The 22,202-nt window shown below is 48.4% G+C and overlaps 1 protein-coding gene across 1 annotated transcript; it reads right to left on the bottom strand.

The window, feature by feature from the left end:
• Positions 1-1,101: 1,101 nt before the first annotated feature.
• On the bottom strand, positions 1,102-5,632 carry LOC120387025 (NOTCH regulated ankyrin repeat protein). Its single transcript, XM_039507207.1, has one exon. The coding sequence runs from the start codon at positions 4,898-4,900 to the stop codon at positions 4,556-4,558; it is 345 nt and encodes a 114-aa protein (XP_039363141.1). The 5' UTR covers positions 4,901-5,632; the 3' UTR covers positions 1,102-4,555.
• Between the last annotated feature and the right edge of the window lie 16,570 nt (positions 5,633-22,202).

The following is a 22,202-nucleotide window of genomic DNA, read 5'->3' as shown; positions in this document are numbered from 1 at the left end:
TCCCAGCACAGTTGGGCAGTCAGCTTGCTAGGGTTACATATGCTTATATTGGCAAACCACGCTCAGGGCTCTGGTAACGTGCTCTCTCACCAGCCTAGGTGTGGGGTCCAAAGTTGTTAGCCTGGAGCTCGATCCGGCATTCATTGAGGCCAACAGCAAAACTCCCATGGATATCCATGGGTGCAGGATTGCGCATTTATAGAAAGATGGGGCAACCCCAAACCTGGAGCTAATCTCCACCAGCCCTTGGAAATGTTCAGCGTAGGGTCCTATGCTTTGCATGATGTATGGCCCGGTCCTGCTCCCATTGAAATCAACAGCAAAACATCCACTGACTTACAAGCTCGGGCCCACAGTTCCAGTAAGAAGAGCCTTTATCAAGACGGGTACATGAACAGATCTTGCCACAGCGCAGAGGAGCCTCCTGCAGAATCCTGAGCACCGACAAGGCCAGAAGGGCAGGGCAGGGCAGCTACACAGGTAGCTTACACCTCTCACACATTGCCACAGAACTTGGGTTTTTCCATTTAACTTTATTTTCAGCACATTAAACCCAAAACACTCTACTCTAAAGCACCCTCATCAGCCTGTGTGGCTCGGGGACAATGGGGTTTACGAAATAGCGTGCTGAGCGTTTGATGGGGAATACCTACAAGCCCATTAGCCTGATCCAGGAGGTGCTCCCATAGACTTCACAGGGGAGCGAAGGATGCCCAGCACCTCACAGGATCAGAACCTAGATACTGGGACTGAACGATGACACTGCCTTGCAACCCGCTGAATGACACCTCTGGGGTTTGTTTGATGCAAGAAGGCGGCTATATTTATTTTTCTATACAAATGAATGGAGACAGCAGTTTAATAACTGAGACATGGGATTTAAAATCTAGGGGATGTAACTGTATTGAAGCCATGGCTAGAGAAAGACAGTATTTGCTCATCATCCTTATCTAAACCAGCATATTCAAGGAATAATTAGTACAAAGGAAAATGCTACATGTGATTAAAAGAGAGAGAGAGAGAGAGACTAACTAGTTCACTGTCAGAAAATGTGACTACAATCCTGTAGCTTTTACAAGCCTGAGATTTATTCCACTCTCTGTTGCTTGGAAACACTTCACAAATCTTTATTTACTCCAGAGTTCAACAAATGTGTTGGCTTTCCATGTTCTGGGTTTTCAAATACATTCAAGGGCACTTGGATGAAAGGCAGTGTACAACACAAGCTTCTGATCAACATTTTTAACACTGGATGGGAGCAATCCCTTTGCAATGTAGCGAACTGCTTTCTTGTCCCAGGCACGTGAGGAGTTGTCACTACCACGCCTGTAACTTCACTGATGTACGTGTGGGAAAGAACAAACCAAAAAGCCACTTTTTTTTTTATAAAAAGATCAATGAAAAATTTATTTATAAATTTCTCACTCTGGGGCTACAAGTCTATATCATACACTCAGGAATATGCTGTACTGTACAGACTTTATCCAGTTAGAAATGATCATATAGTGACCCACATACAGCTTCAATATAAGCCTAAAAATTCTTAACATTAATTAACATAATTAAAAAAGGTATTCGCATCTAGAGAAAAATCTACAGAAAAACTCCTTTCTGGAGCAATCTGTGCATCAGCTTCAATGTCTGCTTATTTCACTGACATTAGCAATATATTCTTCTTACAAAAATAATAACAACAAAGATGACTGCCAAAAGGTGTCCAGTCATGCACAAAAGAGCCTCCCCCCAACCTGTCTTTTTTCTTGTACTCGCCATTTTGGCATGAAGGGTCAGCAGCACTATGAGCCAAACAAGAGGGGGGGAGAAAAACCTCATTTAAATTTGAATAAATCAGCATCCCTTTTATTTCTCAGGATAACAAAATATATATGGGGTTTGTGGGGTTGCATAGAAAATTGAAACTATAGGGACTAGGAAAGGCAGCAGCTTTTCAGTAAAATAAATTTTTTAAAAAGTGATGCAAAAATACATCAACGCACAATTTCAGAGCAAACCCCCTTCCCCAATGTACAATTTTCAAATTCTAATCATGCCTAAAGCTCCAAGAAGCTGAAGAGGAACAACACTTTTCTTAAACTCACTTAGCAATTCACACAAGAGATTCACAGTCTTAATAGGTATTTTATAAAAATATAAATATGGGTTACATTATGTTGTCTTTACAACACTGGACAGAACTCCCTTTAGAATTGGGTTTATAACCAAGATTTCTTTAAAAAAAAATCAATCTAGAACTTGGCTTTAAAATACACTATTTTTTTTAATATTATGTCATAAATGTTATGACATTATTGTGGCAAATCCATTTATTTTAAAAAAATGTGCAACCATCTGGTAACTATAATAAAACCTCATCAGAAAAGATATTGTTCCCCCCTATAACAGAGAAGCACCAACAAAAGTGCTTAACACCATCTTCAACGCTCACAGAGAAAGTTTGCAAACTAAGAAGTTCCTTGTAAATTACAGCATTAACAATAGACACTTTCAAAGGACTTTTTTTTTTAATCTGGAGCTTTTTAATCATATAAATTGTTTAAGAGAGAAAAAACTGCAGGTGAAACCATCATAGACAAAGCAGAATATTCAGTGCAATGAAAAACAAAACAAAACAAAAAAACCATGGCAGACTCAAGTTTAGTTTTAAGACTAGAAAAAATGCATATTTTCCAAACCGTACTTTTGAACCACTCACAGATAGCTTCAAACAAAACCAGGCACACAAACATCACCCACAAATATATACATATATGATAAATAGTTATAACACAACAAAAAAAAGTAGATAACTATTTTTTTAACTGTAAGGGTTTGGATAAGGGGAATAAGAGAGGATAGCGAGGAGATGGCAGTGATAAGGGTTTTTAGTGCAGACAAACAGAGGGATAAAAGATCAACAGTGGAAAGGAGACTTCTGAAATTTTCTGCATTTTTTAAAATGGATGTTGTTGTGCCATGGCAACAAAAAGCAGCATTGCAATTATATGTGCAGTCACTTCCAAATGCAGTTTAAGATGGGTTCCTCTTCTTCCTCCCTTTCATTTATATAAAGTCAGATGGAATCATTCTGCATTGAGAAGTGTTAGCCAAGTTTCACCAAAAAAAAAATTAAAAAAAAAAATAATAATCCCAAATTATTTCTCAGTAGTTTTCGGGTTGTTCTTGAAACTTTCCTCCTAGACTGCAGGGGGTGCTCACACTCTTTTTCTGTGCAAAAGCAATTCCTCTGCCTCTAGCGTTTATTTCATTTCACTTTTATTTTATTGTTTTAAATCCAGGATTTCCTAATCCCGCCAGTATTATATTTTAAAAAGAAAAATATAAAATGATCAAAAGTCTTTCCTGTGATTTTAGCAGGCCTAGGCCTAGGCTGGATCATACACTCAAAAGGAAATTTAAAAAAAGAAGAGAGATCAGGTGGGGGAAATAGTGTGTCATATTCCAATATAGAGCCTCAAAAATTAAAGATCAGTTACTGTGTAAAAACAATGGGAGAAGACTGCAAAAGAGACACTTTTACACTCTTTGCTACAGGGAAATATAGGTCAGCTTAGCCACCCACCCCACTCATGAAAGACAGAACCTTTGCTCATGCTACAGTTTAGAACTTGCATTTTTTTTGGGAAAAAAAAAAGCACCGATTGGTTTTAAACAAATTACATTTTGATCTGTTAAAAATGCTGAAATGACGTCACTTCTGAGCCAGAATACTTTAAAATCGGGGACAGCTTCCAAGGACTGACAAGCCACCAAATTTGGGGGGGAGGGGAAAATGTGAGTGCACTTTAAAGCATCTGACCAGATCTCTGACTGAAACCGTGAATACTGTGAGCGCAGCCGAGGTAGATGGCAAAAAAAAAAAAAAAAAAAAGATAGAAAAATTACAGTAGGAGAAAAAACCCTTGAAAGACAAAACCCCTTTGAAAGCAGTTAAATGGTTTTTCAGTAAAATCTTTGTGGGCCCCAGATTTCTTTGCAAAAAACATGGAGTCCAAGCAGCTTTGTCATTTAAACAAAAATAAACAATCAGCCCAACCCCCACGTCTCCCCTGGGTCCGGCGATGCGGCTGAGTGCCCGCCCCGAGTCGGCGTGTCTGGCAGCCGGGGCCCCAGGCGGGTCAGTCACTGCTCCCGCACCCCGCAGCGGCCGGCCAACCCCACCTGGGGAGGGGCCGCCCGCAGCTCGTGCCAGCGGACTCGATTTAGGAAGGCACCTTTGTCCCGGGCCAGGCAGCCGGGGCTGAGGAAGGGCCCAGCCCGCCCCTCGGAGAGGTCCCCCATCTCCCGGAGGGCCGGGTCCTGCCCCCCGCCTCACCCGCGGCAGCCCAGGGCGGCCCCTGCGGCAGCCCGAGGCTGGAGTCCGCAGGGCGCCCAGCGTGGGGCAGGACGCAGCCCCGGGCGGGGAGCCGTGTGCGTGCGCCCCGGGGCACGATCCGCTCCCCGACCCGAGCGGTCGGAGCAGACGCGGCCCCGGTCCTCGCCCCGCCAGCCCAGCCTGTCCTGCGGAGCGCGCCGCTCCCCGGGGCCCGGAGCAGCGTCACCGGCTGCCCGCCGAGTACTTGGCCTTGGTGATCAGGTAGAGCACGATGTCCTGGTGGCCCCCGAAGGCGGCGATGTGCAGCGCGCTCCAGCCGTCGCGGTTGGCCAGGCGGATGTCCGCGCCGAACTTGACGAGCAGCTTGACGAGCTCCAGGTTGCCGTCGATGACGGACTGGTGCAGCGCCGTCTGCCCCTCGGGCCCGAACGAGTTCACGTTGAACTCGCAGTTCGTCATGTTCTGCAGCAGCGACTGCAGCTCCTTGGTGTTGCCCTTGCGCACCGCCTCCTGGAAGATGCGCTGGCTCTGCGGGGCCGAGCAGGTGGACAGCTCCGTCTGGCTCATGGCCGCGGCCGGGCAGCTGGATCCGGGCGCAGCGGTGCCGGGCGGGCGCAGGTCTCCGTGCCCCGCTCCGCCTCACCCAGCTCGGCACGGGCGCTCCGCGAGCCCCAAGCTAGGGGCGGGGGCTCGGCGCGCAAGCGGGGCACCCTGCGGCTGAGAGCGCGGCCTCCGGACAAGTCCCTGGGCGCGGACGCTCATGGAAGCCAGCAAAGATCCGAGCGTGGCGGCGGCGGGGGGCCGGGGCGCGGGGCAGCTCGGATCAGGCCCGGCTAAGAGACCCCCTGGGCACCGAGCTCCCCCGCGGTACAGCTGCGCGCCCCCCCGCCGAGCGCGGCCCAGCAGCTTCCGTGCGGCTCCCAGGGTGCGTGAGGCTGGCGGCCGGCCGGCAAGCGCCCTGCTGCTGCCGCCGCTGCTGCTATCCGCCCCGGCTGCGGATCCAGCCGGAGCCCGGCTTGCCTGGCTCCCGGTGCTCGGAGTCTCTGGTGCTGCGCCCGGAGCCAGGGGGAAGCTCCGTGCTTATCCCAGAGAGGGGCTCTCGTCTCGTAGCAGATCCCCCCGGTTCCTTAGTGCTCCCTCCGGGCGAACCCCCCTCCCCTCAGCCACTTCCCTGGGCGTCTTTAGCGGGCAGGATACCCTGGGCAGCTCCTTTTAGGCAGCCTTTTATTTGCATAACAATAGCACGTCTGTGACGCTTCCCCGTATCCACAGGGGCGGGGAAGAAAGACGGTGATTGGATTCCACCCAACGGGGAAGGGGGGGATCGGGGATGGGACATTGATACATTGCAGAGGGAGGAGCTACCCCCTCCTCCCCCAGGCCCACGCTGGGGGGAGGGGCGGTGATCGATGGAATGTTGAGACATTAAAACAACAAAACAACAACCGCCCCCCCGCAACTGGCCGCCGTGGGGAGCTGAGCTGGGCAGAGCGGGCGTGGGGTGGGCGCGCTGTGCAGCACGTTGCCATGGCCAGTTCGGAGCAGCCGGAGATGCTGTTTGGGACAGAAACAGAGCACTTGACGGGCCTGGTAAAGCGTGTTAAGCGCCACAGACCATCACGTGCAGAGTGCAATCCTGAGCTACACGCCGTGCTTTCCTTTCGGTGCCCCCTAATGCAAAGGATCCGTGGCCTATGTACTTGAAAATACTCAATTCAGCTCGCTTGATCTGAAATAATCAGTGGAAAGAATTCAAACCATGTAGGATTAGTGCGCTCGCTAAAGGTAGGGGTCGCTAGTGGACAAAAATGGAAACGAGAAGGCTCTGAATTTCTGCGCTTCTCAAGGAAACAGCCTACAAAGGGTGAAATGGATAAGCAACGTGACCCGGTGTCGGTTACTTACAGTGTGAAGAGGCAAAAACTCGGACCAGGGTCCTGAACTGCTTTTCTGCCTTTGTAAAACATCAAGGAGAGTTGTAATAATTCTCCCCACACACCCAGCACACCTTTCGCTAAATAAATATCCATCAGATTTGTAAGTGACACACAACATCAATTATAAACAGGTCTACAGTTTTTAACATACAAAAATGAGGGGAGGGGCATTTATTTAGAAGATAAGACAGTCTCTTCTTCTCACTCCTTTGTTGATCGCTGCAGGAAATGGGTTCCTTTTAACCACAGACTTGTACAGTATTTTATAGGGGGGGCGGGGGGGGTGGTTGCCGTTTGTTGCTGTTGCCTGTCATAATCTCCAGATCAGCTCATTATAGTTATTCAAACCTTAGTCTTTTCTGAAAGGGAAAGGTGCCTTGAGTACCAGTCAGATGCAGATGGCGGACTTTAATACAACGAAGGAAATGCTGCCAATTTACTACTAACATATTATTTCCCAATCCTCTAAAACCAACAATCTGGTGAAGACTGAAGATTGGTCATTAAGGAGACTACAAGTAAGGAACCGCTTAGCCCCAGAAAAGCCAGGATAGGCTGTTGCACAAGATCCAGTAGAATCCTGTGATTACTCTGGTTTCTTTGGAGCACTCCCAAATCAGTGTGAGATCTCTGATCATATTAATAAAAGCAAAAATGCCTTAAGAATATGGGTGCTGAAGAGATGCTGGGGGTGGAGAAACAGGAGATTTTGCAACTAAGGCTAATGGCATTTTGGGCTGTATAAGTAGGGACATTGCCAGCAGATCGAGGGATGTGATCATTCCCCTCTATTCAGCACTGGTGAGGCCTCATTTGGAGTACTGTGTCCAGTTTTGGGCCCCACACTACAAGAGGGATGTGGATATATTGGAGAGAGTCCAGCGGAGGGCAACAAAAATGATTAGGGGGCTGGAGCACATGACTTACGAGGAGAGGCTGAGGGAACTGAGATTGTTTAGCCTGTAGAAGAGAAGAATGAGGGGGGATTTGATAGCTGCTTTCAGCTATCTGAAAGGGGGTTCCAAAGAGGATGGATCTAGACTGTTCTCAGTGGTAGAAGAGGACAGAACAAGGAGTAATGGTCTTAAGTTGCAGTGGGGGAGGTTTAGATTGGACATTAGGAAAAACTTTTTCACTAGTAGGGTGGTGAAGCACTGGAATGGGTTACCTAGGGAGGTGGTGGAATCTCCTTCCTTAAAGGTTTTTAAGGTCAGGCTTGACAAAGCCCTGGCTGGGATGATTTAGTTGGGTTTGATCCTGCTTTGAGCAGGGGGTTGGACTAGATGACCTCCTGAGGTCCCTTCCAATCCTGAGATTCTATGATTCTATAATTTGAGGAGGACTCACCAGGATAGTAAAAACATGACAAAGCCATATCCTCGTTCCTTCTGACAGTGCTAGCTAGCTATCAGTATGTTTAGTGCTTTTAAAAGCCTCACTCCTTCTCTACAAATAAAAGGTATCACTTCTCCTTATATCAGGTAATGGCAATTTTGAGATGTACCTTTGTCTTAAACATGGGTGGAGTTCTGCACTCAGTTAGACTGCTATGTGACTGACATAAGTGCCTGATCCTGGGAAGTGCCAAGCACCCAAACTCCAGGGTAAAAATTTGTAGGAACACTGCATTGTACTCCCTGTATAGCTGAGAGCAGAACCTAGCCCCATATTTTTAAATTAATGACTGCACCTTTTCTAATACATTTTTCAGCAGCAACCTCCAGCCATCAGGTATCCTCTTAGTTTTTTATAGGGTTTTTTTTTATACAGTTTATGGCCTGTGGTTGCTGGAAATTAAAAATAAATAATTCTTGATAGTTTACAGAACAAGATACACATCCTTGCATCATATGGCATGTTACAACTTGTGTCCCCTTTGAAATAGTCCTGCTGGCATTCAGATTTGTGAGGGAATTCTCTCAACTTCCAGTGTGGGGCTGCAGTCAGTGAAAGGGGAAGAAAATTTATGATTGCATAAATATCTGAGCAGACTGCAAGCATGACTCCTCATACAGACCCCTCCTCCAAACAACAGCATCAGCAAAGCCAAGACCTGGAAAAAAGACATTTGGCCATGTACAGACTGTTGGCCATCAGTGCTTTATAGCCAGGTGGATAACATGGCCTAACAGCCTGAGTCAATGCTAGTTAATATACAGATTCAGCAAACAAAAACCTGAAAATCAGATAGAGTTTCTGAGCAACATTACACTACAGACATAGCTAACAGCAAATGCAGTGAGGGAAGCACAGGCCAGGCCTGCTTTGGAGCTGTATTTGGAGCTCAAGTGAAACTAGTTGAGGGCATTTCATATGGAGCTTTCAATGGTTGAAATGTTGCTGTAGAGGATTTTCATTAGGACTCTCAATCACGCGATTAACTCAAAAATTAATCGCGATTAATTGCAGTTTAATCGCACTGTTAAACAATAGAATACCAATTGAAATGTATTAAATATTGTGGATGTTTTTCTACATTTTCATATACACCTCTACCCCGATATAACGCAACCTGACATAACATGAATTTGGAAATAACGCGGTAAAGCAGTGCTCGGGGCGGGGGCAGGGCTGCGCACTCCGGCGGATCAAAGCAAGTTTGATATAACACGGTTTCACCTATAACGCAGTAAGATTTTTTGGCTCCCAAGGACAGCGTTATATCGGGGTAGAGGTGTACTCTGTGTTATAATTGAAATCAAAGTATATATTATTTTTTATTACAAATATTTGCATTATAAAAATGATAAACAAAAGAAATAGTATTGTTCAATTCTCCTCATACAACTACTGTAGTGCAATCTCTTTGTCGTGAAAGTGCAACTTACAAATGTAGATTTTTTTTTACATAACTGCACTAAAAAACAAAACAATGTACAACTTCAGAGCCTACAAGTCCACTCAGTCTTACTTCTCATTCAGTCAATCACCAAGACTAACACGGCTTACATTTACAGGAGATAATGCTGCCCACTTCTTATTTACAATGTCACCAGAGAGTGAGAACAGGCATTTGCATGGTACATATGTAGCTGGCATTGCAAGGTATTTACATGCCAGAGATGCTAAACATTTGTATGCTCCTTCATGCTTCAGCCACCATTCCACAGGACATGCTTTAATGCTGATGACACTCGTTAAAAAAAAAAAGCGTTAATTAAATTTATGACTGAACTCCTTGTTGGGAGAATTGCATGTCCCCTGCTCTGTTTTACCCACATTCTGCCACATATTTCATGTTCTCGCAGTCTCGGATGATGACCCAGCACATGTTGTTCATTTTAAGAACAATTTCACTGCAGATTTGACGAAACACAAAGAAGGTACCAATGTGAGATTTCTAAAGATAGCTGCAGCACTCGCCCCAAGGTTTAAGAATCTGAAGTGCCTTCCAAAATCTGAGAGGGACGAGGTGTGGAGCATGCTTTCAGACATCTTAAAGGACCAGCACTCCGATGCAGAAACTACAGAACCTGAACCACCAAAAAAGAAAATCAACCTTCTGCTAGTGGCATCTGACTCAGATAATGAAAATGAACGTGCATTGGTGCGTACTGCTTTGGATTGTTATCGAGCAGAACCCATCATCAGCATGGACGCATGTCCCTGGAATGGTGGTTGAAGCATGAAGGGACACGTGAATCCTTAGTGTATCTGGCATGTAAATATCATGCGATGCTGGCTAAAACACTGCCATGAGTACACCTGTTCTCACTTTCAGGTGACATTGTAAACAAGAAGTGGGCAGCAGTATCTCCTGCAAATGTAAGCAAGCTTGTTTGTCTGAGCAATTGTCTGAACAAGAAGTAGGACTGAGTGAATTTGCAGGCTTTAAAATTTTACATTGTTTATTTTAGAATGCAGCTTTTTGTACAAAATTCTACATTTGTAAGTTCGAATTTAATGATAAACAGATTGTGCTACAGTACTTGTATTAGGTGAATTGAAAAATACTACCAGTATTTCTTTTGTTTTTTTACAGTGCAAATACTTGTAATAAAAAATAAATATAAAGTGAGCACTGTACACTTTGTATTCTGTGTTGTAATTGAAATCAAAATATTTGAAAATGTAGAAAGCATCCAAAAATATTTAAATAAATGGTATTCTATTATTAACAGTGCAATTAATCACGACTGATTTTTGTTAATCACTTGACAGCTCTAATTTTCATTAATGTACTGTAAGATTTATAGGATTTTGCTTCCCTGGAAAAGGAAAGTATAATTAGGCAGACCAAAAAAGAATACATAAAAATTAACAGCAGGGCTTTATTTTAAAGTACAACAGAAGCAGGAAGCCTGGCACACAATCAGTGAGGATACTGGATGATTCAGGTGTTAAAGAAGCACCTGAGAAACACTAGGCCATTCATGGAGAAGCTAAATGAATTATTTGCACCTGTCTTCGCTGCAGAGGACATGAGGGAGATTCCCACACATAAGCCATTCTTTTTTGGTGACAAATCTGAGGAACTGTCCCAGATGGAGGTGTCACGAGAGGAGATTTTGGAACAAATTGATAAATGAAACAGTAATGTCACCAGGACCAGCTGGTATTTACCCAAGAGTTCTGAAGGAACTCAGACATGAAATTGCAAAACTGCTAACTGTGCTATGTAATCTATCATTTAAATCAACCACTGTACCAGATGACTGGACGGTAGCTAATGAAAGATCCCTTTTTTAAAAAGGCTCCAGAGGTGATCCTGGCAATTGAAGGGCAGAAAGCCTGACTTCAGTACTGGGCAAATTGGTTGAAACTCTAGGAAAGAACAGAATTATCGGACACAGAGATGAACACAGTTTATTGGGGAAGAGTCAACACATCTTTTGTAAATGCCTCACCAATATATTAGAATCCTTTGAGGGAGTCAGCAAGCATGTGGACAAGGGTAATGCAATCGACATAGTGTACCTGAACTTTCAGAGAGCCTTTGACAAGGTCCCTCACCAAAGGCTCTTACACAAAGTAAGCTGTCATGGGATAAGAGGGAAGGTGCTCTCGTGGATTAGTAACTGGTTAAAAGATAGGAAACAAAGGGTAGGAATAAATGGTCAGTGTTCAGAATGGAGAGAGGTAAATAGTGGTGTCCCCCAGGGGTCTGTTCTGGGACCAGTCCTATTCAGTATTGTAACCGGGTCCTTTCCTGGCCTGCCTTCCTGCTGCTCTGGGCTCCTTCAATAAAGCACCTTCAGGCTTCTCTTTTGCAGCACCCGTGGTTTTTATTCACAACTAGTACCCACCACCAGCAACACTATATACAAAGTTTATAAGGCTTTCGTCTCCCCTTGGCAGGGTTTCTCCCTTCCCTCTGGAGACTACCCCTTCCCTGGCCAATCCCACCCCTTGCACTGGCTGCCAGCAGCCTTTATAGCTCTTCTCTGAGCAGGCCCACAGGTGCAGCCAGTTCCTGAGGCCAGGCACCAGCCTTTTCCCCAGCCCCAATCTTTTTCCCCTGATTGAGGCTGGCTGAGCAGGGGCTAATTAGGTGCTTGTGCACCAGCACCCTGCTACAAGTATATTCATAAATGATCTGGAAAAAGGGAAAAACAGTGAGGTGGCAAACTTTGCAGATGATACAAAACTACTCAAGATAGTTAAGTCCCAGGCCGGCTGCAAAGAGCTACAAAAGAATCTCTCAAAATTGGGTGACTGGGCAACAAAATGGCAGATGAAATTCAATGTTGATAAATGCAAAGTGATGCAGATTGGAAAAATGATGGGGTCTAAATTAGCTGTTACCACTCAAGCAAGAGAGTGTGGAGTCATTGTGGATAGTTCTCTGAAAACATCCACTCAATGGGCAGTGGTAGTCAAAAAAGCAAACAAAATATTGGGAATCATTAAGAAAGGGATAGATAATAAGACAGAAAATATCATATTGCCTCTATATAAATCCATGGTACGCCCACACCTTGAATACTGCGTGCAGATGTGGTCACCTCATTTAAAAAAAGATACATTGGAATTGTAAAAGATTCAGAAAAGGGCAACAAAAATGATTAGGGGTGTGGAACGGCTGCCGTCTGAGGACAGATTAATCAGCCTGGGACTTTTCAGCTTGGAAAAGAGATGGCTAAGGGGGGATATGATTGAAGTCTATAAAATCATGACTGGCATGGAGAAAGTAAATAAGGAAATGTTATTTACTCCTTCTCATAACACAATTGTGAAGGCCAAGACTATAACGGTTCAAAAAAGAACTAGATAAATTCATGGAGGATAGGTCCATCAATGGCTATTAGCCAGGATGGGCAGGGATGGTGTCCCTGGCCTCTGTTTGCCAGAAGCTGGGAATGGGCGACAGGGAATGGATCGCTTGACGATTACCTGTTCTGTTCATTCCCTCTGGGGCACCTGGCCTTGGACACTGTCGGAAGACAAGATACTGCACTAGATGGAGCTTTAGTCTGACCCAGTATGGCCATTGTTATGTTCTTATGTTCTTCTTATGTACTAAAAATGCCCATGACAAAATCTTAACTTTAATAAGACAGAAAATATCATAATACCACTATATAAATCCATGGCACACCCACCCACACCTTCAATACTGTGTGCAGTTCTGGTCACCCCATCTCCAAAAAGATATATTAGAATTGGGGAAAAGTACAGAGAAGGGGAACAAAAATTATGAAGGGTACAGAACAGCTTCTGTACAAGGAGAGATTAAAAAGACTGGGACTGTTCATCTAAGAAATGACTAACAGGGGATATCAGAAGTCTATAAAAACATGACAAGTGTGGAGAAGTGAATAAGGAAGAGGAAGTTACTCACCTTGTGCAGTAACGATGGTTCTTCAAGATGTGTGTGCAATGTAGTGTGTCTGCGTCCTTGCACTGCTGATTGGAGAACTTTGGTAGCGGTGTCCATTGGGCCTGCACATGCACCATCTCTCCTCATGGTGTGCCATGAAGCTAGCCAGCAAGTGGGAGCTAACCATCCTCAGGTCCTTTTCTACCCAGAATCATAGTGAGAACTCCGAAGTAGAGGGGAGGAGGGCGGGTTGTGAAGCACCCACAGAGTCAGGGACACACATCTCGAAGAACCATCGTTACTGCACAAGGTGAGTAACTTCCTTTTCTTTGAGTACTGTCCCTCAGGTGACTCCTGAGCAGTGTCCCCCTTGGAAGGCTGAGACTTCAGAGTCACGTCAGTCACAGATGACAGTTCTGTGGAGCTAAAGATGGTATCGGAGGCAGAGTCCCCAGTGATCACATAGTGTTCTGCAAAGGTGTGGGCTGACACCCACCTCACTGCTCTGCAAATATCTGAGATGGGGACGTCCTTGAGGAAGGTGACAGATGAGATCGACCTCATGGTCAGTGACCCAAGAAGGGTCACATTATGAATTTGGTAGCTGCCTGATGCAATTCAAGACCCACTTGGAGAGTCTTTGGGCTGGTTAGGTTGAATTTAGCCACGTTAGGTCGATTTTATAAGCAATGCATCTACACAACCAACCCCGTTCCATCGACCTAAAGGGCTCTTAAAATCGACTGCTGTACTCCTCCCCAGTGAGGGGAGTAGCACTAAAATCAGCCTTGCTGGGTCAAATTTGGGGTATGCAGACGCAATTTGATGGTATTGGCCTCCGGGAGCTATCCCAGAGTGCTCCAATGTGACCGCTCTGGACAGCACTCTCAACTCCGATGCACTAGCCAGGGACACAGGAAAAGCCCCGGGAAATTTTGAATTTCATTTCCTGTTTCGTCAGCGTGGCGAGCTCAGCAGCACAGGTGAGCATGCAGTCTCAGAATCACAAACAAGCTCCAGCATGGACCGAATGGGAGACAGTGGATCTGATTGCTGTATGGGGAGAAGAATCTGTGCAGGCCAAACTCTAATAAAAAAGAAGAAATGCTAATCTATATGCCAAAATCACACAGGGCATGGTGGAGAGAGGCTACTACAGGGACACACAGCAGTGCCGCATGAAAGTCAAGGAGCTCAGGCAACCCTACCAAAAGACAAAGGAGGCAAACGGTCCCTCCAGGTCAGAGACCCATACATGCCACTTCTATGATCAGCTGCATGCATTCGGGGTGGGGGGGGAGGACCCAACCACTACCCCACCACTATCCATGGACACCTGCAAAGGGGGAATCTCACGTGACAGAGAGGAGGATTTTGTGGATGAGGAAGAGGATGAGGAGGAGAATGCACAGCAGGAAAACAGAGAATCCGTTCTCCCTGGCAGCCAGGACTTTTTCATCACCTTGGAGCCAATACCCTCCAAAGGCAGGTTCCTGGACCCTGAAGCCGGAGAAGGCACCTCTGGTGAGTGCACATTTGTAACTACAGTACAGGGTTTAAAAACAATTGTGTTTAATGTTTGATTTGCCCTGAAGACTTGGGATGCATTCGCAGCCAGTACAGCTACTGGAAAAGTCTGTTAACGTGTCTGGGGATGGAGCGGGAATCCTCCAGGGACCAGGGCCGCCCAGAGGGGGGGGCAAGAGGGGCAATTTGCCCCAAGCCCCACAGGGGCCCCCACGAGAGTTTTTCGGGGCCCCTGGAGCGGGGTCCCTCACTCGCTCCAGGGGCCCCGGAAAAGTCTTGCAGGGCCGGGTGCAGGAGCTTCTTCGCTCCCGGTCTTCGCCGGCGGGGGGGTCCTTCCGCTCCGGGGCGGAAGGACCCCCCGCTGGCAAATTACGGCCGAAGATGGAGCGGGACCCGCCGCCGAACTGCAGCCCGGTCTTCGGCGGTAATTCGGCGGCGGGGGGCCCTTCCCTTCCGGGACCCACCGCCGAAGTGCCCCGAAGACCCGCGGCGGGGCCCCCCCGCTGCCGAAATACCGCCGAAGACCGGGCTGCACTTCGGCGGCGGGTCCCGCTTCGGCGGTAATTCGGCAGCGGGGGGCGCCGTGGGTCTTTGGGGCACTTCGGCGGCGGGTCCCGGAAGGGAAGGGCCCCCCATCGCCGAAGACCCCGGGCCCCTGGAATTCTCTGGGCGGCCCTGCCAGGGACATCTCCATGAAGCTCTCCTGGAGGTACTCTGAAAGCCTTTACAGAAGGTTTCTGGGGAGGGCTGCCTTATTTTGTTCTCCACAGTACGACACTTTACCATGCCAAGCCAGTAGCAAGTAGTCTGGAATCATTGCAGCACAAAGCATGGCAGGAAATGATCCTGGGTTTGGTCACATTCAAGCAACATTCGGTCTATATCTTTCTGTGTTAGCCTCAGGAGAGTGATATCATTCATGGTCACCTAGTTGAAATAGGGGAATTTTTGTAAGGGAACAGTAAAAGGACCGTGTTAATGCTGGGCTGTTTGCGCTTGGCTAAAAGGGATCATCCCTGAGAATAGCCACGTGGTGGGGGGAGGGGTGAAGGGATCATCCCGGAGAATAGCCATGCGGTGGGGCGTGGGGAGGGATGTGCTGCACATCCACCTGAAAACCACAGCCCCTCCTTTTAAATGGCAAACCCAACCGGCATTGCTTGCTATGGGAAAGGAGGGCACTGCAGTTTGAAACCAAATTCAAATTGGAACGGGTTCAGAGATGGGCTACTAGGATGATCCGAGGAATGGAAAACCTGTCTTATGAAAGGAGACTGAAAGAGCTTGGCTTGTTTAGCCTAACCAAAAGAAGGTTGAGGGGGGATATGATTGCTCTCTATAAATATATCAGAGGGATTAATATTAGGGAGGGAGAGGAATTATTTAAGCTCAGTACCAATGTGGACACAAGAACAAATGGATATAAACTGGCTATCAGGAAGTTTAGACTTGAAATTAGACAAAGGTTTCTAACTATCAGAGGAGTGAAGTTCTGGAACAGCCTTCCAAGGGGAGTAGTGGGGGCAAAAGACATATCTGGCTTCAAGACTAAGCTTGATAAGTTTATGGAGGGGATGGTATGATGGGATAGCCTAATTTTGGCAATTAATTTGGCAATTGATCTTTGATTATCAGCAGGTAAGTATGCCCAGCGGTCTGTGATGGGATGTTAGATGGGGTGGGATCTGAGATACTGCAGAGAATTCTTTCCTGGGTGCTGGCTGGTGAGTCTTGCCCACATGCTCAGGGTTTAACTGATCGCCAGATTTGGGGTCAGAAAAGAATTTTCCTCCAGGGCAGATTGGCAGAGGCCCTGGAGGTTTTTTGCCTTCCTCTGCAGCATGGGGCACGGGTCACTTGCTGGAGGATTCTCTGCAGCTTGAGGTCTTCAAACCACAATTTGAGGACTTCAATAACTCAGACTTAGGTTAGGGGTTTGTTATAGAAGTGGATGGGTGAGATTGTGTGGCCTGCATTGTGCAGGAGGTCAGACTAGATGATCATAATGGTCCCTTCTGACCTTAAAGTCTATGAGTCTATGAGCCTATGTTATGAAGGCGGAAGAAGCCAACCCCGCATACCTTAGGTTTACCATGTCTGCCTGGAAACCGAATTCTGTTGCCCAGCCATGAATGATGTGTCACCATAATGGCAGGTACTCAATATAAAAGGCAAAATGTGACTTTGTACCTAAAGCACATGTGCTGTCTGCTGTGAATTGCTTGATTCACTTTGAAAGAGTCCCCCTTTTGTTCTCAAAAATGTATCTTCTTAAATTCTACTCTCCCTTTTTATCCCCCCACAGGTGCAAATGTTTCTATGCTCCCCCATCATCTCCGTCTCAGAGGTTATCGCAGATTAGAAAGCGAAAAAAACGCACTCGCAACTACATGTTTTCCGAGCTCATGCAGTCCTCCCACACTGATAGGGCACAGCTGAATGCATGGAGGCATACGGTGACAGAGCCCACGAAAGCATTAAGTGAACATGATGAGAAGAGGCAGGATGCAATGCTGAAGCTAATGGGGGAGCAAACGGACATGCTCAGGCGTCTGGTGGAGCTGCAGGAAAGGCAACAAGAGCACAGACCACCGCTGTATCCACTGTATAACCACCTGCCCTCCTCCCCAAGTTCCATTGCCTCCTCACCCAGATGCCCCTGAACACGGGGGGTTGGGGGGGAGAGAAGACTCTGTGCACCCAGCCACTCCACTCCAGAGGGTGGCCCAAGCAACAGAAGGCTGTCATTCAAACAGTTTTGATTTGTAGTGTGGCTACAATAAGCAATGTGGCCTTCCCTCCTCCCCTCCTCCCACACACCACCTGTGTTACCTTGTCAGTTATCTCACTTTTTTTTAATTAATAAAGAAACAATGCATGGTTTCAAAACAATAGTGACTTTATTTCCTTTGCTAGCTGTGATCAAAGGGGGGAGGGTGGTTGGCTTACAGGGAATTAAAATCAACAAAGGGGGGTGAGTTTGCATCAAGGAGAAACACACAAAAACTGTCATACCGTAGCCTGGCCAGTCATGAAACTGGTTTTCAAAGCTTCTCTGATGTGCAGCTCACCCTGCTGTGCTCTTCTAATCGCCCTGGTGTCTGGTTGCTCAAAATCGGCTGCCAGGCGATTAGCCTCAACCTCCCACCCTGCCATAAACATCTCCCCCTTACTCTCACAGATATTATGGAGCACAAAGCAAGCAGCAATAACAATGGGAATATTGGTTGCGCTGAGGTCTAACCTAGTCAGCAAACAGCGCCAGCGAGCTTTTAAACATCCAAAGGCACATTCTACCACCATTCTGCACTTGCTCAGGTTAGTTGAGCTGCTCCTTACTACTGTCCAGGCTGCCGGTGTATGGCTTCATGAGCCATGGGAGCAAGGGGTAGGCAGGATCTCCAAGGATAACTATAGGCATTTCAACATCCCCAACAGTAATTTTCTGGTCTGGGAAGTAAGTCCCTTCTTGCAGCTGTTCAAACAGCCTGGAGTTCCTAAAGATGCAAGTGTCATGCACCTTTCCCGGCCATCCCACGTTGATATCAGTGAAACATCCCTTGTGATCCACCAGTGCTTGCAGCACCATTGAGAAGTACCCTTGGTGGTTTACGTACTGGTTGGCAAGGTGGTCCGGTGCCAAGATAGGGATATGTGTTCCGTCTATCACCTCACCACAGTTAGGGAACCCCATTGCAGCAAAGCCATCCACTATGACCTGCACATTTCCCAGAGTCACTACCCTTGCTAGCAGAAGGTTAGTGATTGCCTTGGCTACTTACATCACAGCAGCCCCCACAATAGATTTGCCCACACCAAATTGATTCCTGACAGACCGGTAGCAGTCAGGCATTGCAAGAATCATAGAATCATAGAATGTCAGGGTTAGAAGTAGGGTGACCAGACGTCCCGATTTTATCGGGACTGTCCCAATATTTGCTTGTTTGTCCCACGTCCCAACCAATGTTAGATCGGGACACTGGACAAACAAGCAAAGGCTCCGGAGCCCGGAAGGGCTCGCGCCCTCCCCCGCCCCGCCTCCGCCTCCTCCTCCTCCCATTGGATCCCTCCCCAAATCCCCGCCCCCATCCCCGCCCCCTCACTGCCCCATTGGCTCCCTCCCCTAATCCTCGCCTCTTGCCAAGCACGCCATGCCCAGGAGACGTAGGGGAGCGCGGGGCTGGGGTGAGTGTGAGTCCGGCCAGGCCCCGAGCAGGCAGGACTCGGGCGCGGTACCTGGAGGGAGAGTAGGGGGTGGCCCGCGGGGCCAGGCGGCGGCTGTTCTCCCCACCTGGGCAGCAGGACTCGGGAGTAGCCACTGATGCAGCTCCCACTGCCACGGGGGGAGGAAGCGGCCGCTGGCCAAGCTCGGCGGCTGCGGCTCTGGCGCCCACGAACCCCCCGAGCCCGGGCCTGCTGCGGGGACCTAGCGTACACGCTGCATCCAGCCCCTGGCCAGTCACGTCTGGGCTGGCTGCCCAGCTGGTGCAATCCCGTGGCGGAGGCATCGGCAGCCCAGCCCCGTTCATTCCCCTGCGGGACCCGAGCGGGATGCGGGGGCTGGGGCCTGCTGTCCCCACTCCGGGGCCGCCCATGGGATTGAGCCCAGGTGGGGAGAACAGCTGCTGCCTGGCCCCGCGGGCCGCCCCCTACTCTCCCTCCAGGCACCGCGCCCGAGTCCTGCCTGCTCGGGGCCAGGCCGGACTCACACTCACCCCAGCCCCGCGCTCCCCTGAGTCTCCCGGGCCTCCCTCCAGCACTTGCGGAGGGAGGAGAAATTGGGGGTGGGGGATTTTATTTTATTTTTTTTTTGCTCTGCCGCCATTTTTTTCCCCTCTGCCCCTACCCCTGCCCATCCCCCCCCCGTGTCCCGATATTTGACGGGGGTGATCTGGTCACCCTAGTTAGAAGGGACCTCAGGAGGTCATCTAGTCCAACCCCCTGCTCAAAGCAGGACCAAACCCAACTAAATCATCCCAGCCAGGGCTTTGTCAAGCCTGACCTTAAAAACCTCTAAGGAAGGAGATTCCACCACCTCCCTAGGTAACCCATTCCAGTGCTTCACCACCCTCCTGGTGAAAAAGTTTTTCCTAATGTCCAACCTAAACCTCCCCCTCTGCAACTTGAGACCATTACTCCCTGTTCTGTCATCTTCTACCACTGAGAACAGTCTAGATCCATCCTCTTTGGAACCTCCTTTCAGTTAGTTGAAAGCAGCTATCAAATCCCCCCCTCATTCTTCTCTTCTGCAGACTAAACAATCCCAGGTCCCTCAGCCTCTCCTCATAAGTCATGTGCTCCAGCCCCCTAATCATTTCTGTTGCCCTCCGCTGGACTCTTTCCAATTTTCCACATCCTTCTTGTAGTGTGGGGCCCAAAACTGGACACAGTACTCCAGATGAGGCCTCACCAATGTCGAATAGAGGGGAATGATCACATCCCTCAATCTGATGGCAATGCTCCTCCTTATACAGCCAAAAATGCCGTTAGCCTTCTTGGCAACAAGGGCACACTGTTGACTCATATCCAGCTTCTCGTCCACTGTAACCCCTAGGTGCTTTTCTGCAGAACTGCTGCCCAGCCATTCGGTCCCTAGTCTGTAACAGTGAATGGGATTCTTCCATCCTAAGTGCAGGACTCTGCACTTGTCCTTATTGAACCTGATCAGGTTTCTTTTGGCCTCATCCTCTAATTTGTCTAGGTCCCTCTGTATCCTATTCCTACCCTCCAGCGTATCTACCACTCCTCCCAGTTTAGTGTCGTGCAAGCTCCACTCGCTTCTCAGCTGTCAGGGCTGCTCTCATCTTGGTATTTCTGCGCTTCGGGGTGGGGGAAAGCAACTCACAAAGTTTCAGGAAAGTGCCCTTACGCATGCAAAAGTTTTGCAGCCACTGGGTATCATCCCAGAGCTGCAACACTATGCGGTCCCACCAGTCTGTGCTTGTTTGCCAGGCCAAGAATTAGGATTCTGCTGTATCAACCTGCCCCACTGCCACCATGATGTCCCAATTTCCACCTCCCATGCTTTCAGGAACCAGGGCTTTGGAACGGATCCCGGAGCTGGACCGCAGAGCAGCTCCGGAGCAGTGGAGCTGCAGGTTTTTGCCTGGAGCTGGACCAGAGCCAGGGCACAGCTCCAAAGCCCTGTCAAGAACGTCTGTGTCCATGTCCTCCTCACAATCATCCTCATGCTGGCGGCTCCTAGCCAGGTTCTGCACATACTGCAGGACAATGCGCGAGGTGTTTACAATGCTCACAACAGCAGCGGTGAGCTGAACGGGCTTCATGCTTGCCATGCTATGGCATCTGCACGGGTAACCCAGGAAAAAAGGTGCAAAATGATTGCTGCTGTTGCTTTCACGGGGGGGGCCAGGAGAGACGGATGACATGTACCCAAAACCACCTGCAACAATGTTTTTGCCCCATCAGGCATTGGGAGCTTAACCCAGAAATCCAATGGGCAGCGGAGACTGCGGGGACTGTGGGATAGCTACCCACAGTGCATTGCTCCATGAGTCGATGCTAGCCATGGTATTGAGGACGCACTCCGCCGACTTAATGCGCTTAGTGGGGACACACATAATCGACTGTATAAAATCGATTTCTAAAGATTGACTTCTATAAAATCAACCTAATTTCATAGTGTAGACATACCCTTAGAGCTTTCCACCATAGAGAGAAATAGTCTATGGGACTTCCTGAAGGCCTTTGTCCTATGGAGGTAGAATACAAGAGCTCTCCTAACATGTGAGGTGTGTAGTATGGTCTCCCTATTGTCTTGGTGAGGTGTGGAGTAGAAGGCAGGAAGGTGAATAGATTGATTCATGTGAAACAAGGAGGTCACTTTAGAGATGAACGTGGGATGCCACCTAAGTGTAACCTTGTCAGGGAGGAATACTATATACGGGGGATGTGCCAGCAAAGCTGCTATTTCCCCTATTCTTCTAGCTGCCATAATTGCAAACAGAAAGACCATTTTCATCTCTAGGCCTGCTAGCGAAGAGGTGGCCACAGGTTCGAAGGGGGGGGCCTAGTTAGCCCTTTCAGCGCTAGGTTTAGGTCCCACGAAGGGGAAGGAAGTTGAGGTTGAGAGAAGAGGTTTGTCATTCCCTTAAGGAACCATTTAGTGGCTGGGTGCGATAGTATTGAGCACCTAAGTTCCCTGGAAGCTGTGCAGCTGTGCAGCAGGCTATAAAGGGCCACGCAGTCACAAGGGCCTGGAGAGTTAGGGGTGGGCGGGGGCTGGCGAGGGGAGCAAGCTGGGGCGTGCAGGGCTGCCGCAGGCCTCTCTCCCAGCCCTGGAGCTCCTGACACTGAGGAGGCACCTCGGCCCCAGCCCCAGAGCTCCTGCTGGTGGGGAGAGGGCTGGGGAGAGTCGTTTGGCCCCAGCCCGAAACTCCTCATCCCCAGCCCCACCCCAGAGCCCTCATGCCCAGCTAGAGCCCTCACTCCCACACCCCAATCCTCTGCCCCAGACTTGAGTCCCCTCCCACACTCTTCATCCCAGCCCCACCCCAGAGTCTGCACCCCCAGCCAGAGCCATCACCCCCCTGCACACCAAGCCCAAACATCTTCCCCAGCCCGTAGCCCCATCCCACACTCCAAATCCTTGGCCCCACCCCCACCACATATCATCTCCATATTG

This window comes from Mauremys reevesii, linkage group 19 (genome assembly GCF_016161935.1).
Source record: "Mauremys reevesii isolate NIE-2019 linkage group 19, ASM1616193v1, whole genome shotgun sequence".
Lineage (NCBI taxonomy): Eukaryota > Metazoa > Chordata > Testudines > Geoemydidae > Mauremys > Mauremys reevesii.
Note: the sequence above shows the minus strand (reverse complement) of the source record. Positions and strands in the feature narration are given on the sequence as shown.

Bases quoted from the DNA above. Each gene is read 5' to 3' on its own strand.
- LOC120387025 (XM_039507207.1), bottom strand. From the start codon at position 4,900: ATGAGCCAGACGGAGCTGTCCACCTGCTCGGCCCCGCAGAGCCAGCGC.